The sequence below is a fragment of the Lepus europaeus genome, chromosome 7 (assembly GCF_033115175.1).
Source record: "Lepus europaeus isolate LE1 chromosome 7, mLepTim1.pri, whole genome shotgun sequence".
Taxonomy (NCBI): Eukaryota; Metazoa; Chordata; class Mammalia; order Lagomorpha; family Leporidae; genus Lepus; species Lepus europaeus.
In genome coordinates this window covers 50,943,194-50,960,272 of record NC_084833.1, presented here as the reverse complement: position 1 = coordinate 50,960,272, position 17,079 = coordinate 50,943,194, and the positions used below count along the sequence as shown (strand labels likewise).

General features: G+C 42.5%; 1 protein-coding gene across 1 annotated transcript in view; it reads right to left on the bottom strand.

Annotated features, from left to right (window-relative positions):
• RRAS2 (RAS related 2) overlaps window positions 1-17,079 on the bottom strand; it is an 86,574-nt gene that overhangs the window by 16,174 nt on the left and 53,321 nt on the right. Inside the window, exons 2-4 of the mRNA XM_062196459.1 lie at window positions 3,485-3,572; window positions 2,150-2,252; window positions 1,868-1,976 (exon numbers count right to left, since the gene is read on the bottom strand). Of these exons, the coding sequence (XP_062052443.1) occupies window positions 1,868-1,976; window positions 2,150-2,252; window positions 3,485-3,572 (300 nt within the window). The remainder of the gene's footprint in view (window positions 1-1,867; window positions 1,977-2,149; window positions 2,253-3,484; window positions 3,573-17,079) is intronic.

Sequence of the window (17,079 nt, the reverse complement as noted above, 5' to 3'; positions counted from 1 at the left end):
AGGGTACTTTAAAAAGTTTATAGAAAATGGAATTAAAAGAGAAGTTTATTTTGGTGCAAGAAATTTTTGAAACTAATTGTACCTCACTGCCATGTAAGCTGCATACCTGCAGACAGATGGAAACTGCATACCACATATACAGGCAACCTTCAGTATACAGATGACTTAAAAATAACTCTTGGGCCAGCATTGTGGCTTGGCAGGTTAAGCCACCACCTGCAACACTGGCATCCCATATGGGTGATGGTTCATGTCCCAGCTGCTCCACTTCTGATTCAGCTCCCTAGTAATGACCTAGGAAAAGCTGCAGAAGATGGCCAAAATACTTGGGATCCTGCCACCCAATTGGGAGACCCAGAAGAAGCTCCTGGCTCCTGGCTTCAGATCGGCCCAGCTCCAGCCATTATGGCCATTTAGGGAGTGCACCAGCGGATGGAAGATCTTTCTCTGTCTCTGTCTCTCTGTAACACTGCCTTTCGAATAAATAAGTAAATCTCTTCTTAAAAATGAAGATAAAAAATGGTCACCTTAACTTTAATAATTCAGATTTAAACGAGAACTAACAGGAAAATTTATTCTATAAGCCAGATCATCAGTAAACATTTCTTAATCTTAGCATTAGAGTAATATATCATTCTTTTAAGCTTATGTTTTACACCTCCAATAACATTTTACAAATACAACATAAAATGAAAGAGAATAAAATGGTTCCTCATGTTTGCACTTTTCAAATAAAATCTTAAAAATCTACTTGCATAGGTGCTACAAAAACACAAGTAATTAAATACCAGCAAAACAATATTTAAACAATAATGTTCTAGATATTGAGTAGAGGCTAAAGTCCTAAAAGAAAAGAAGACAAAACAAACCTCCCAAATGATGTCAATCCTGTATTAATTTATACTGGTCTTGCTCTTCCCCCACAGAAAGATTAATGTACAATATAGTAAAGCTTTCAGTAAGTAGGCAAGTAGGAAATCTCCAAACAGGAAAGAAAGAAATGAGAATAAAGTAGTCTGCAACTAAATACTGAACACAGGTTACTAGTTATAGTAGCTAGTACAGGCTTCTACTTATTAGATCCAGCCAATAGAAAGAATCAGTAGAAAACTTGGTCATGATAGGGACTTAAGAAAAAATTTCTAAAACTATAATTTAAATTAAAACCATCCTCTAAATGAAGGCAAGCTAGTATTAACACTGAATAAATTCAGTATTTAGGAGTAAAATTATCTAACAAGGGGCCAGCTTTGTGGTATAGCAGGTAAAGCTGACATCTGTGGAGCTGGCATCCCACATGGGCACAGTTTTGTGTCCCAGCTGCTCCACTTCCCACCCAGCTCCCTGCTAATGTTCCTAGGAAAGCAATGGAAAATGGCCCAAGTGCTTGGGCCCCTGTACCCACTTGGGAGGGGTGGAAGAAGCTCCTGGCTCCTGGCTTCAGCCTGGCCCTATTATGGCAGTTGTGGCTATCTGGGGAGTGAACCAGAGGATGAAGACCTCTGTCTGTCTCTCCTTTTCTGAAACTCTTTCAAATAAACAAATAAACCTCTTAAAAAATAAGATTATCTAACTAAATAAAGAGTTCTAGATGTTACCCAAGAAATTATTACTTTTGAATGGAGCTAGTAATATTTGCAGGGTTATAGTCTTCTGAAATTTTCTGTAAGACTGTGAAAGTTTTAATTTCTCCAAATACACTTTTTATTTTATACCAATTATGACTTCTGTAAGATCCAGTGTGCCAGACTCAGCTATAAACACTTGCAATTTTTTGGTCATAGGACTTAATTGTTTCATAAATCTTTCAGTTCAATTACATGATTACTATTTAAATAATTGGTTTCCTAGTAGAATTCCTTCTCACCTGTCTTTGATGATCCAGATCTGCTTTATTACCAATTAAAATCATTGGAAACTCATCACGATCCTTTACTCTGAGAATCTGTCTCTGAAATTTATAGATTTCTTCAAAACTAAACAACAACAAAAAGATACAAATTAATTATTCTGGTCAAGTATCAGAATTCAGCAAGTCCCACATCCCATTTATTACATTTCTTTTTTTATAATAACAAGAAAATTCAAATTCAACAGAACAGTGATGCAGACAGGAAAAGTAGATCTCCATTTTAATATTGATACGAACCTGCCTCTATCTGTGACTGAAAAGACCAACAGGAAACCCTCACCGGTCCTCATATACTGTTCTCTCATGGCTCCAAACTCCTCTTGTCCTGCTGTATCCAAAACTAAAGAAAAAACAAATGGATTTGTGTTTGTGTTTTATTTTATCAACTGCTCCTCCCAAGGGCAGGCCCTCTCACACATGTCCTCTGGGTGGCCTCACACTTGGTCCAGGAAGCAAAGGGCATCCTCTGAGTGCTTCAGTCTCAACACTAAAGACAAAGTGTTCTAACAGCAGACAGTTTAAGCGCTTATCTTCACCAGTACAGATTGATTTTGTGGTTTGAATACATTAGCATCCCAATTACAAGGTTAAAAATATCAAACCCATGGAAGCAGATGATGTCAGATAACCTCTGAAATCACTTGGATATTTTATCCCCACCATGGGAAGACCTGAAAAAGATACCTGTAAATTCAAGAAACAAATTGTAGTTGTTAGTCCCCTACCTACTCTGGCCTCCATACCATACTTAGCATAGGTACTAATGTATTTATTGGTCTCTGTGAAGAAAAGAATCATATATGTTAAAAGAGTAGGACTTTATTTTGTAGAGGGATATTTAATCAAGCACAAAACACTAATTGTTCAATTAAAGCCTCTGTATTATAAATTCTAAATTAACAGATATTAAACCTGTCCTAAATGTACTTCCCCCACAAAAGGTAGGAAGAGCTAAGACCTTGACATCTGGCCGGCGCCGTGGCTTAACAGGCTAATCCTCCACCTTGCGGCGCCGGCACACCGGGTTCTAGTTCCAGTCGGGGAGCCGGATTCTATCCCAGTTGCCCCTCTTCCAGGCCAGCTCTCTGCTGTGGCCTGGGAGTGCAGTGGAGGATGGCCCAAGTCCTTGGGCCCTGCACCCGCATGGGAGACCAGGAGGAAGCACCTGGCTCCTGGCTCCAGATCAGCAAGATGCGCCGGCCGCAGCGGCCATTGGAGGGTGAACCAACGGCAAAAAGGAAGACCTTTCTCTCTGTCTCTCTCTCACTATCCACTCTGCCTGTCCAAAAAAAAAAAAAAAGACCTTGACATCTTTTTTTTCCAGTTGTCCCAATAAATACAAAATCAACAGCTCACAGTAAGACAAAACAAAATCACTCCAATTACTGGTTTACTTTTCACTAACTGAAATGGTCAATATGCAGATCCATCAACCAAAACTAAGGAAAGAGATGGGCCTGAGTTCAAGACTATCTAGTTCAATTTTACTATAATTAATACTAGCAGTACCATGGGGCTTGTTTTTGAAAAATACAACGTATGTGAACCATCAAGTAACGGAAGTTTACTTACTATCTAACCGGGCAGCTCTGTCGTCTATCACACACTGCTTTGTGTAGGAATCTTCAATGGTCGGATCATAATCCGTGACGAAATATGACTGTAAAAAAGAAAAGTGTACCGTTATGTGCCTGCCCGACTCCCAATGTCAACTTCGCTTATCAAATTCTTCTCACTGGAACTAATCAAAATCTTTTCATTGAATAGAAGTATCTTCAGAGTACCTTCCTAGTGAAGAAAAGGTACTAAATATCTCAACTTCATATCTGAAAGATTGCAAAAGAGCTACTGCACTTTCTTTCAGAACCATAGAAAGCTAAGAATCTAGATCTGAAGTTTTTTAAAGAATTTTTTTTAAAAACCAGTAAGTTATAATTCTGATTTAATTGAATTTATAAAAACATCAGTTCAAGGAACAAAAGTAGCCAGGAATAAATAGATAACAGAAAGAGCCTGGTACATTCCCTCCCCATCATCTCTTTTCACACTTTGTCCTATTCCAGCTGCCTATGTATTTCAAAACAACATTTTACGATTTCTTCATGCAAGGAACCACACACTTCCATTGATAACTTATGTTAAATCTACTTCTCTTTTCCACTGTCCAAACCTCCTATGTAGTATCTTCTAAGGCATCTTAGCAAACATTTTCCAATTTCCTTTTAAAATATATTTTAAAATAAACAATAATAATCTGAGAAAGAATGCATTTCCCTTCTTACAGAAGGTCACTGACTAGGCCAGGGACCCCGCCCTTCTTTTGTGCTGAGTATCTCCCTCCCTCTACTCACTCCGGCCTCCCTCAAGCCCATTTTCCCATGGGCTCGTTACAAAATCCCAGGGAGCTGGAGGAAGGCAGTTCAGAGCTGGGAACCAGCATCAAGGGTGTGCGGCCATTCTTCAAGCAAGGAGGCAGTGAGTGCTCTGAAGCAACAGCCCCAGCGAGGTGCCTCCTGCAGTCTCCAGAGAGCTGCTCAGTTCTCAACAGGACAGGAAAGAAATCTCTGGCTGGGCAGGGGAGCAAAGGGAGATCCTGATAACCAGTTACCCACCATCTTCACAATTTCTTTTTTTGTTGAAGGATCTTTTCCACATTTTATTTATATTTTAGGAATAACTTTAATCACAGAATTCAGTATCCAAAATTTAATTTATATATCCCGTAGACGTACAACTCATATGTGTACAAAAAAGTGTAAGGTAGCTTGATGGATTTCTTTTTATGGGTATGCCTGTGAAATTATTGCTCAGGTCCAAAAACTATTTCCTGAACTCTAGGTGGGGAGCTTGTGTCCTAATTTGCAATATTTAGATATCAAGTCTATTTCTTTCTTGACATCTTCACTTAAGCTCATGATTTATTAAACAAGTGGTAAGAGAAATACCAACAGCAATAGCTTTATTAGAGATCCACCTCTACCACTACCTCGTTCCCATTTAAAAATAAACAGGAATCAAAACAATCCTGAGGGGCTGGCACTGTGGCATAGTGGGTAAAGCCGTCCCCTGCAATGCCAGCATCCCATGTGGGCGCTGGTTTGTTAATGAGCCTGGGAAAGCAGCAAAAGATGACCCAAGCACTTGACCTCCTTTACCCACGTGGGTGACCCGGATGAAGCTCCTGAAGTTTACTGGCTTCAGCCTGGCCCAGGTCTGACCTTTGCAGCCATCTTGGGGAGTGACCCAGCAGATGCAAGACCGCTCTCTCTCTAACTCTGCCTTCCAAATAAATAAATCAATTTTTAAAAATAAACTTGAATAACTATAAAACAGGAATAACACTCTTGCAGAGCAAGTAAAATATAGTAAAGTGCCAATACGTAATGATCATTAATGTCAATCATAAGAATCAAGTTAGATGGTCTTAGCTAGTATTGTTATTCAAGTAAGAAGGCTCGCTGATAATGGGAGCAGCTATGCTAATTCCAATCCTGGTCACATCACAGACCAACCAGGTTATCACTGAGACTTGATATCTAAATATTGCAAATTAGGACACAAGCTCCCCACCTAGAGTTCAGGAAATAGTTTTTGGACCTGAGCAATAATTTCACAGGCATACCCATAAAAAGAAATCCATCAAGCTACCTTACACTTTTTTGTACACATATGAGTTGTACGTCTACAGGATATATAAATTAAATGGCTCCCTGCTGCTTACAGGATCAGGAGTTCCTTTGCATAGTACCCAAAGCCCTCCAGTTTGATCTGTGCTGGACCATTCAAAGCCATATTTCCCACCAGCTGAAACATGTTCCACCAGTGGTTCTTGTTCCCTTGATCTGCTTCGTTTGTTCAACAGTTATGGAGGGAGTAACCACTATAGGTGCTGTGTGGACAAGGTCTCTAATGCCACAGAGCCTACTATCTGTCATACAGCATTTAGCACCTGAGAGATTACTATAGCTGGGAGCGGGGGGCTGGGACCGTTAAATACATTAGTAAGTTCACTGCCAAAGAAGCGAACTAGCGTGAAATACCAATACCCAGCTTGCTCAGAAGGCAACAAAAGCTAAGCAGTTAGCACTGCACTTATGTATAGGAACTACGTGTACAGTCACTTATAAACATACTGTCCCAGCCATTTGCCAGGAAAGAAAACAATCTCGCTCCTAAAGTTGAAAAAAGTTGCCAACCACAACCCAGAAAGAGTATTCTGTGAAAGAAAGCAAGAAAAAAGAAAAAGCAAGCACAGCAATTGCCTTGAGACAGCGGGGATTCAGCAAATGCACGCAGGAGGGTGGAGCCAAGGGTCCAGAAGAACACAGTGAAGGAGAAGGAGCCTAACCAGAAGCAAGGAAATGCCCCTTCAAGGGGTGGGATGCTGGGCGGGCAAGACTCCACAGTGCCTGGTTCAAGTCCACCAAGCTCAACTTCCTGCTAATGAACACCCTAGGAGGCAGCAGACATACTTGAGTCCCTGCCACCCATATAAGAGATCCAGAATAAGTTCCACACTCCTGCCTTCAGCCTGGCCCAACCTCAGCTGTTGTGGCCATTTGCAACTATATCAGCAAATGGGAGTCTGATTTCTTCTCCTTCTCCTCCTCCTCCTCCCCCCTCCTTGCCTGCCTGCCTGCCTGCCTTTCAAACCAAATAAACAAAGAGCAGGATGTCTTGCAAGTAGTAGGAACAGCAAATGGATTCAGCCTCTTACAGGTTGTTTGGAGATGTGGAGATCCTTTTAGGATCAGGGAAGCTGTTCCATTTAAAAGAGAGATCTGCTTCCTCAATAAAATCTGATCTGGACAAGGCTGTCAGGAGCCCTTTTTGAAGCCACTAATAACACCAAAGTATTATGGTGTAATAAACCAGGAAGTTATTCCTGACTATGTCATTAGACTGTACAACAAGAGCTCTGATTAACTTCCAAAGCCCAACTCACCGCGTTCCAACTGGAGAAAGAGGGAAACAGAGGAAAGAGGATGAAGGCCCTTCAGCGAGTAAAAAATCCCTTGGTCCTGGGGAAGGTGCAGTTCCCAGCACTGCCACAAAGCGGTGCCTGCTCTACACACTGGGACTGGGGACTCAGTGCAGATTCTGCACACAGGTTAACAAGGCAAAAAGACAGGCTAGGTCTAAGGTAGCACAAGGGTTGCAAACAAATGACAGGGCATGCCTGAGCACAGCGCCACCCTCAGGAGTCTCAGAGGTCCTGTAAAACCACAGGGCAAAGGAAGGGGAGGACAGAGGGAGGGAAAAGATTAAACAAGCAACCCAGATCCATGTTATATTGTACACTGAACTTCTGCTTCTACTTGAGAATTTTCATACTGAAAGTAACTTCTTAGAAATCTGGTGGGAGCACATAAGCACTACAGAAGGATTCAAATCAAGGACAGAGGATATGGGAATTTTTTTTTTTAATCCTGAGCTTTCACTTCACTCTTCAAGGCCAAATGACCTAGAAATCTCAGCTTTATTTCCTTACCCAGACATTCTCCAGTTTCTTTTTCTTTCCCTCCCTCTTTTTCTCAATAACATATGTATCTTACATGTACCTCTATTGTCCATCCATCTCCCCACCCAACTGAATAAAAGCTCCTTGCTTCAACATCAAGCCACAGGCAACCCCAGTCCCCCAGCTCCTGCACCAGCTACTCAGCTTGGCTGCTCTGCCCCTCTGGCGGTGCGGGGCACTCACAAGGCCTCCACGCCTACACTCACCGCACCAAGGGAAAGTCAAAGGGCCCCATCACACCAACAGCAGACACCAGTGACAGAGCATTTGCCATGTGTCAGGCAACTCAGGAAACGCTACATTTTATTACTTGATAAAATATATTTTCTCAGGGGCCAGTGCTATAGCATACATAGTAAGCTAAGCCTACTATGCAGGCACAGCACAGGCATCCCATACAGGTACCAGTTCATATCCCAGCTGCTCTTCTTCAGATCCAGCTCTCTGCTATGGCCTGGGAAAGCAGCAGAAGATGGCCCAAGTGGTTGGGCCCTTGCACCCATGTGGGAGAACCAGAAGAAGCTCCTGGCTCATGACTTCAGGTTGGCCCAGCTCCAGCCTTTGCAGCCATCTGGTGCATGAATCAACAGACGGATGACCTCTCTGTCTCTCCCCACTCTCTATCTGTAACTCTGCCTCTCAAATCTTTTTTAAAAATTAAAAATTTATATTTTTTCTCATTTAGGCCTCACAATGACTCTTTCCATAGATAGATCCTATTACAGATTTGTTTTAATGTGAATCACACAATTATCTTACCTCTTCAAGGTCACCCAACTAATAAGTAGAAGAACCATAATCTAAATTCAGGTCTGATACTAAGCTCATGTTCTAGAATTCTTGATGTAATAAAATTTCCAAAATTTCAAAATTTTCATCCCTTTATTAGCCTATAAAAGAAGGAATAAAAGTACCATAAGAGGGGTAAAACTGCTGCGTGCAGTGCTGTTATCCCATATGGGTGCCAGTTCGGGTCCCGGCTGCTCCACTTTCGATCCAGCTTTCTGCTATGGCCTGGGAAAGTAGTGGAAGATGGTCCAAGTCCTTGGACCCCTGCACCTACGTAAGAGACCTGGAAGAAGCTCCTGGCTCCTAGCTTTGGATTGGCCCAGCTCCAGCCATTGCAGCCATTTGGGAAGTGAACCAGCAGATGGAAGACCTCTCTCTCTCTGTGCCTCTGCCTCTCTGTAACTCGGCCTTTCAAATAAATAAATAAATCTTTAAAAAAGAAAAAAAAGTACCATGAAAAATAAGAACCAAGGCTAACAAATTCACATTCTTTTCTTCTCCCTGGGCTACTGCTCAGCTCACCTTTTGCCCCCACACTGTGGAGAAATAGGGTCATGGAACAGTCTACACACAAAATTCTGTGATTTTCTGTTCCTCTTAAGACAACACTTCCTTATAATTACCCCAGTCACAAAACATGTATTATGTTTTAAAATTATAAAATAAACCACAACACGAGGTTTTACAAGTGCTTGCTTTCTATAAATAGACATTTACAGTCTTCACTGGAGACAGCACGATTTAAAAAGGCAGGGGTTCCGAATCCAGATGCCTTCCTAACCTGCTGGTTTTGAGTCCTTGTATCAACTTATTTAACAATCACTAACTGCTATTTCCTCAACAGAAAAGGGTGAGAACTGGACTAATGCAGGCAGGGCGTAGTCCACTGCCTACTTCAGGTGGGGCAGCCCAGACAGCAGATGAAGGAACACCCACTCCCAGGGATGGGGAAGCGCACAAAGCTGCTCCTCAGGACCGAAGGGCCGCTGATCACCAGGGGCTGCCGTGGGCCCTCCTTGCAGGCTGGGACCATCCCACCCCATGACTGTGTGGAGTGTGTGGAGCTGTGTAGGGAGTGAGCAGCGAAGACCATAAAGAGCCTGAGGGCTGAGTGACACGGGCCAGGAGCTGGAGAAACCGGAATAGCTCATTTCACCTATCTGAACCTCAGTTCCCGTGTCGAAGATGGAAATAATTCTCACTTTGTAGGATTCTTGAGAAAAGAAAAAATATCATAAGAGAATACTTCAAAAAATTTGTGGAAAATGGAATTAAAAGAAAGTTTAATTTTATGCAAGAAATTTGGAAATCCACATATATACATATACATACTTTCATGAACTTTTTGAAGACTCCTATGAGTACATTTCAACTTTTTGTACCAAAATAAAAACTCCATTTTATACAAATACTTTGAGGTACACTCACATAGTCTTGCTTTTAAGTGATGATAGTTTGGATTTTTCCAACTTCACATGATTGTCTTAATATCAAGAAAAGTGATCTGGATAACAGGTACACCAGGCTTGATGTCTATCATATAACTGAAACTTACAACATCTTTCATGTATGTGTATATATGTGTATAAGTAACTGGTACAGTAAGCTAATAGAGTAAAAGCACAAAACTTCTCTTCCGAGTTCCTCTCTGGACTTGGAAGTTCCTTGCTCCTAAATGAAATCAACAACAAGTCTCAAAATTTTTCCAATCATTCTCTGATTATACATACACACACACACACACAATATTTTTTCTCCTTCAGTCACTTTCAGCACTAACAGCACTATAATTTCAATAATTAAAATGTCTGGCAGAGTGTCTTACTGCATTAGTCAATATTCATCTTAATTAAAGCTCTTTCCATCCTAGATTGAGCTGCCAAGTCTGTGGTGAGGGTGCAGGTGAGGGTGCCACACATCATCTTCCCTCCCCCTTCGTTGTGTTGTGCATCTCTTTCATCGCCTAACAAGGCTGTACTTGGCTCCTTGAGGTGGGAGCTGGAAACAGTGGGAAGAGCTCCAGGGGCAGAACAAAGAGTCTAAAAGGCCATGCCGATGGCACCTGACTTCATGCTTTTTCATGAGGGCCTGCGAGTTTCCTGGGAGAGTTCCTAAGGTGGGACTCTTGTGCAGAATCCTTGACTCTCAATACCTTTGTTCCATGGAGGTAGGTATGAGCTAAGTGTGCAAACCAATTTAAGGCTACTCTCTATGTAAATCCTGGAAATGAGGATAATTTGGCATCCACTGTTTTATTCTCAATCTTTGGAACTTCAACAGAAACTAAAATGGATTAGGAGTTCCAGTTAAAATCCTGTTATACATATCCCAGGACAGATAGAACGACTTGATGTCCCCAAAGCCTACCTCATGCCTTTTTAAAGCTGTCTTGGTGCAAGCAGTGTACTACCTTGTACAGAGTTGGAATCTCAAGCTATCAGCTGTTGAGAAACCCAATAATTATGAAGACTGTAGTGGAGAGTTAGGAATTAATTTTGCAAGCCAAAAGGGATCCTAGTTAGCTATCAGTAGCCTTTATTTTCCAAAACAAGAGCAGCCCAAATTCCTCTGGTAACACTAGAGAAGACTGCAGCAACTTCAGGCAGCTGGGAGCCAGAGCTGGGTTCCTCCCTGTGTCACTTTTTAACAGCAGCTGTCAAGCCACAGAGAACCTTTGTTCCCTGCAACACCCTCCCTTATTTTTATATCAAATGTTTCCGACATGCTTGTTATTCCTTACTCAAGTACATATTTTCTCCTGACAGAAATTAGTATTTTAATGGAACATGTATAATTACAGGTACAGGATCTTCATAATTCATCCCCCAGAACTCTGATGTAGAATAAAAAAAGCTATACTAAGTCCAATAACCCTTTTAGTTTCTAATAAAACTTAGGGAAGCCTGTGGTCAGTGTTGCCATCTTGGACTGCCTGATGTAACTTGTGCCTTTCATTGAGCTTCTGTGCCATGATAATGCACCTTGTGCATTTGGTTGCAAATAAATGATCCACCAACAAAAGCACAGTACAGAGTCAACTTATAAACTGGTTCTATTACAAAGGTTTATTTCTAAGTTGTTATTTGGTGCTCATTTCCCCATGGAAATTTTTTCTAAACTGTGGTTATGTCCAAAGGCAAGACCATAGAAGCTACCATTGAAATTTGGGCTTTGGCCAGCATCAGTCCCAAGGTCTAACCTCTGAAGCAGAGTCATCTGGCCCAAGAAGAAACATGAAAAAATTTATTTTCCTTTCCCAGAGTACACAGTCAGACCTAGATAAGCATTATAAGGAGGAAAGGCCTTTTCTGGGATGCCTCTTGTACACCCCATTATCCATGCTTTTCCTTGGCTTTACCCCCCTTCTGAAAACATTCTAGGTATAAAAAACATCTACCAGGCCAGCGCCGTAGCTCACTTGGTTAATCCTCTTCCTGCAGTGCTCGCATCCCATATGGGTGCCGGTTCTAGTCCCGGTTGTTCCTCTTCCAGTCTAGGAAGGCAGTGGAGGATAGCCCAAGTGCTTGGGCCCCTGCACCCACATGGGAGACCAAGGAGAAGCACCTGGCTCCTGGCTTCGGATCGGCACAGCGCCAGCCTTAGTGGCCATTTGGGGAATGAACCAACGGAAGGGGAAACCTTTCTCTCTCTCTCTCTCTCTCTCTCTCTATCTATCTATCTATAACTCTACCTGTCAAATAAATAAAAATTTTAAAAAAATAAAAATAAAAAAAAACCTACCTCTCTTCGCACTGCTTCCTCCCCTCCCAAATCACATCAATTCCCTCGGGAAAGCTCACCCAGCTGGCACTAGGTGGACACTGAGATCTGTGACTACCACCCCAACCTACCAAGGGGAGCTTGCTCTTTTCAAAAGCAAAACTCTAAATCCAAATGAATCTTCAATAACATTTAGGCACAGAAAAAGGAAACTTTTAGGGTCTATGAAGGAATAATAATTATTCAGGGAAGCAAACTACCATTCTGAAAAACCTCCAGGGAGCTGTGCTTAGTCTTTACAGCCTTTATCCTTCCTGACCCACTGGGGAGCAAGATCACACAAACATGTTTAGTTTTTAATGTCAGTGGGCAGCAAGAGGGAAGGGGCCCTGCCACGACTACAGCTACTGTTCCTGTAACAAACCTTTGCACGTTGGTAAGACAAACCTAACTCAGGTGCTGTACATCCTTCAGAGCCGGCACAGTACGCAGATGCCACTGAGCACCCAGAAGTCAATGACCTACTCACATACCATGGAACAGGCACCAGATAAAGTCTAACGGACCAGGGTACAGTCATCAGATAAAGCCTACAGTTAAGAGTTGAAAATTTTGGCCGGCGCCGCGGCTCACTAGGCTAATCCTCCGCCTTGCGGCGCCGGCACACCGGGTTCTAATCTCGGTCGGGGCACCCATCCTGTCCCGGTTGCCCCTCTTCCAGGCCAGCTCTCTGCTGTGGCCAGGGAGTGCAGTGGAGGATGGCCCGAGTGCTTGGGCCCTGCACCCCATGGGAGACCAGGAGAAGCACCTGGCTCCTGCCATCGGATCAGCGCGGTGCACTGGCCGCAGCGCGCCAGCCTCGGCGGCCATTGGAGGGTGAACCAACGGCAAAAGAAAGACCTTTCTCTCTGTCTCTCTCTCTCACTGTCCACTCTGCCTGTCAAAAAATAAAAAAATAATAAAAATTAAAAAAAAAAAAGAGTTGAAAATTTTTTAAAGCACAGTGATGCCTGGCACAGACAGGAGTAACTGCCAAACAGGGAGAGCTCTATATGCCTCCAGTGTACGGCACACGGACATTAACACAGACCTCACGTCATCAGTACATAAGACACAAGGGAATCCCAATACAGTCTCTCTCTCTCACACCATGGCCTTTCTTGTTTCTCTCGGTTCTTCCCTTGACTGAAAGTTTGTCTTCCAAGGGAGTCTATACATCTATTCCATCCTCCTCATCCCTCTGGCTACCCCCTTCCTCCTTACCTCTGTCTGATGCAACAGCCTAAGGCCAACCTCTGTGGGACACTCAAACAGGCCAGGCAGTCCCTGACCTCTGGGGCACAGACTGACCTCCAGGAGCGGTCCTCCCTCAGGCTCCTTCCCTTTTCTCCTGGGGTGCTCTCTGTAGGCTAAGTCATTCTGGCCACTTCAGAGTCAGTATGGATGTGGAGGCAGGAAGTAGAGTCTTCCTTAGCTTTGTCATTCATCTGACCTTGACATGACACTAAAATGTTGATGAATGCTTGTTTCACCCCAAAATCCCAATACCACCATTTCTCTTCCCTCTTTCTCAAATCAATTCAGCTCCAACATGAGCTCTTATAAATTGGGCCACTCCTACTCTAAACTCATGTCTTACATTGATAATCTAAGAAACCTAGGCCCTTCTTTGAACTAGGATTTCATTTTTGATATTTGTTTTTTAAAAAGCATTATTGAGACATAAATCACATATCATAAAATGTAATCCACGTACACCACTCAAGATTGTGCAACCGTCACAACTAATTCCAGAATGTTTTCACCACCCCAAAAATGAATCGTTACACCCATTGTTCCCCAGTTCCCCCAGCCTTCCCAGTCCTAGAGCCACCAACCACAAACCTACTTTCTAGTTTGCCTGTTCCAGACATTTCCTACAAACAGAATCATACTGCGCGTGCTCTAGTGTCTGACTTCCTTCACTTCCCACGTCATTAAGATTCTATCTGAGCTCACACTTTGCATGAGCACTTCACTACTCCTTCCGTTTAGTGATATGCCGCTAACATATACCATATACTGTACTTATCCAATCATCAGCTGATGAACACTTGGGTTGTTGCAACACTTTGGCTATTATGAACAATGCTGGCATGCATGTCTAAGTTTTTATGGTTTCTTTTCTTTTCTTTCTTTTTTTTTTTTTTTTTTAAGTATTTTCATTTTATTTGAAAGGCAAAGGGACAGAGAGATCTTCCATTTGCTGGTTCATTTTCCAAAAACTCACAAAAGCCAGGGCTGGGTTATGTTGAAGCCAGGAGCCAGGAACTCAATCCAGGCTTCCTGTATGGGTAGTGAAGACCTAAGTATTTAAGCCATCACCTGCTGCCATTGAAGCACACATCAGCAGGAAGCTACATCAGAAACAGAGGAGCCAGGACTCAAACTAGGCACTGCCATATGGGATGTGGGTGTCCCAGGCAGCATACTCACTGCATGCCAAATGCCTACCCCTCATGTACATTCATTTTTCTTGGGTATGTATCTAATAGTAGAGCTGCTAGATTATTCGGTAAATTTAATGTTTTGAGGATCTGCCATCGTTTTCCACGGCAGCTGTACCATTTTACATTCCTACTGACAGCACTTGAGGGTTCCAGTTTTTCAATAGCCTGACTTATACTTGTTAGTAAATATCTATCATTCTGACTACTGCCATACCAGTGAGTATAAAATAGTCTCACTGCAGTTCAATGAACTTTTTCTTAATGGGATACAGGACATCTTTTTGTGTATCTTCTTTGTAGAATGTATATTCAAATCTCTGCCTGCTTTTTAAAAGATTTATGTATTTAAAAGAAGAGAGGGAGAGAGAGCTCTTATCCACTAATTCATTCCCCAAATGTCCACAACAGCCTGGCTGGACCAGGCTCAAGCCAGAAGCCAGGAACTTCATCCAGCTCTCCCACTTAGGTGGGAGTACTTGGGCCATTATCTGCAGCCTTCCCAGGAAACTGGATCAGAAGTGGAGCAGCCGGGACTCCGGCTATCCTGCCACTAAGTGGTGGTCCTATGTGCTAAATAGATTGAAACTTCTACTGCAGCAGAAGGTCACCTTCTGACACACCAAGCACAGTCCCACCCCAGTACTTTCCCCATCACACTAAACTTCCTCTGTCCATACCTGGCCTTGGTACAGTTCACTTGTTCCATTATATGAATTCACTCTATTTCATCAAATCTAAATTGCCACCAATTATAAAACCATCATTATTTTATATGTCAGAAAATAAAAAACTAACAATATACCTATGACATGCTTTTGATTATGGGACATCTCAAATTCAGAGATAATAAAATATAGGAGGGGAATGGGTGTTAGGATCTATGAAATATAACAGTTCTAGACAACAACTCTATTATTAGGCTGCTACTATTTTATTATCCCTATTTTGTAGATGAGTCCACTGAGACGCAGCAGTTATTGCTGAAGGTCACCATGTCAGTGAGTTGGTTCAACTGGGGTCTAAATCAGTCTGACTACAAAGCAATAGCCCTGTCATTACACTTTCTCTAACCTGCCATTTTAACATGAAGCTTATAGCCTGAACCAGTTTTATAAAGAAATCCATCATTTTGGCACAACAGGTTAAGCCACCACTGGCACCGCCAGCACCCCTCGTATCAAAGCACCAGTTTGAGCCCCAGCTGCTCCACTTCCAATCCAGCTTCTTGATAATGTGCCAGCAAAGCAAAGGAAGATGGCCCAAGTGCTTGGACCCCTGCAACCCACATGGAGACCTGGATGGAGTTCGAGGCTATGGCAGCCATTTAGGGAGTAAATCAATAGATGGAAGTTCTCCCTCTCTCAAGATGTCTCTGTCACACTGCCTGTAAAATAAATAAATCCTACAAAGAGAAAATAGAATTCCTGTTATCCCCTTGGAATAAGTATTTTTAATTATAAATTGCTATTGCCGAATCAAAAAGCCAAATAAAAGCAGTTTCATTTAAAGTCAAAACACTCCTATTTCTATGTTAAGAATAAAGATCTAAGTATATCAACATACAAAAAATTAAAACAGATACTCTTTGATCCAGCAATTTCACTTTTAGAAATTTATCCTACTGGGGCCAGCGCTGCGGCACAGCAGGTTAAACCTCCACCTGCGCCGCAGGCATCCCACATGGATGCCGGTTCTAGTCCCGGCTGCTCCTCTAACTGCCCTGCTTCCAATCCAGCTCCCTACTAATGTGCTTGGGAAAGCAGCAGAGGACAGCCCAAGTCTTTGGGGCCAATGCACCCACATGGGAGACCCAGATGGAGCTCCTGGCTCCTGGCTTTGGTCCTGCCCAGCCCTTGCCATTGCGGCCATCTGGAGAGTGAACCAATGGATGGAAGATTTCCCCCTTTCTGTCTCTCCCGGACTGTAACTCTGCCTTTCAAATAAGTAAAATAAAACTTTAAAATAAATCAATGGTAAATGAGTGCAAGATCCTTCATTATTGAATTTGTTAATTTAAAAGACTGGAAACACCTTAAAATATCTTTCAGCAAATGACTGGTTAAATTGTTAAAAGTTTATTCAATAAGAATATAGCCATTTTAAAAAATGAGTAACTGCATGTACTAATATAGAGTATATGCAATATACCTTGTTAAATAAATATACACAGTTCACATATTTGCTTCATGTGCATAAAATATCCCTGGAAAGATACATAAGAAACTGATTAACTTTTATTATATGCAGAAAGAACTGGATTGCCGGGAGACATAAACAGGAGGAAATTTTTCTTCCACAGCTTTTAAAATTTGAAACGTGAATAAAGAAAGAAAAACCTAGGGGCCGGCACTGTGGCATAGCAGGTAAAGCCGCTGCCTGCATTGCCAGCATCCCATATGGGTGCCGGTTTGAGACCCAGCTGCTCCACATCCCATCCAGCTCTCTGCTATGGCCTGGGAATGCAGTGGAAGATGGCCCAAGTCCTTGGGCCCCTGCACCCACAGGGGAGACCTGGAAGAAGCTCCTGGCTCCTGGCTTCAGATCAGCGCAGCTCTGGCCGTTGCAGCCAATTGGGGAGTGACCCAGTGGATGGAAGATCTCTCTCTCTCTCTCCGCCTCTCCTCTCTCTGTGTAACTCTGACTTTCAA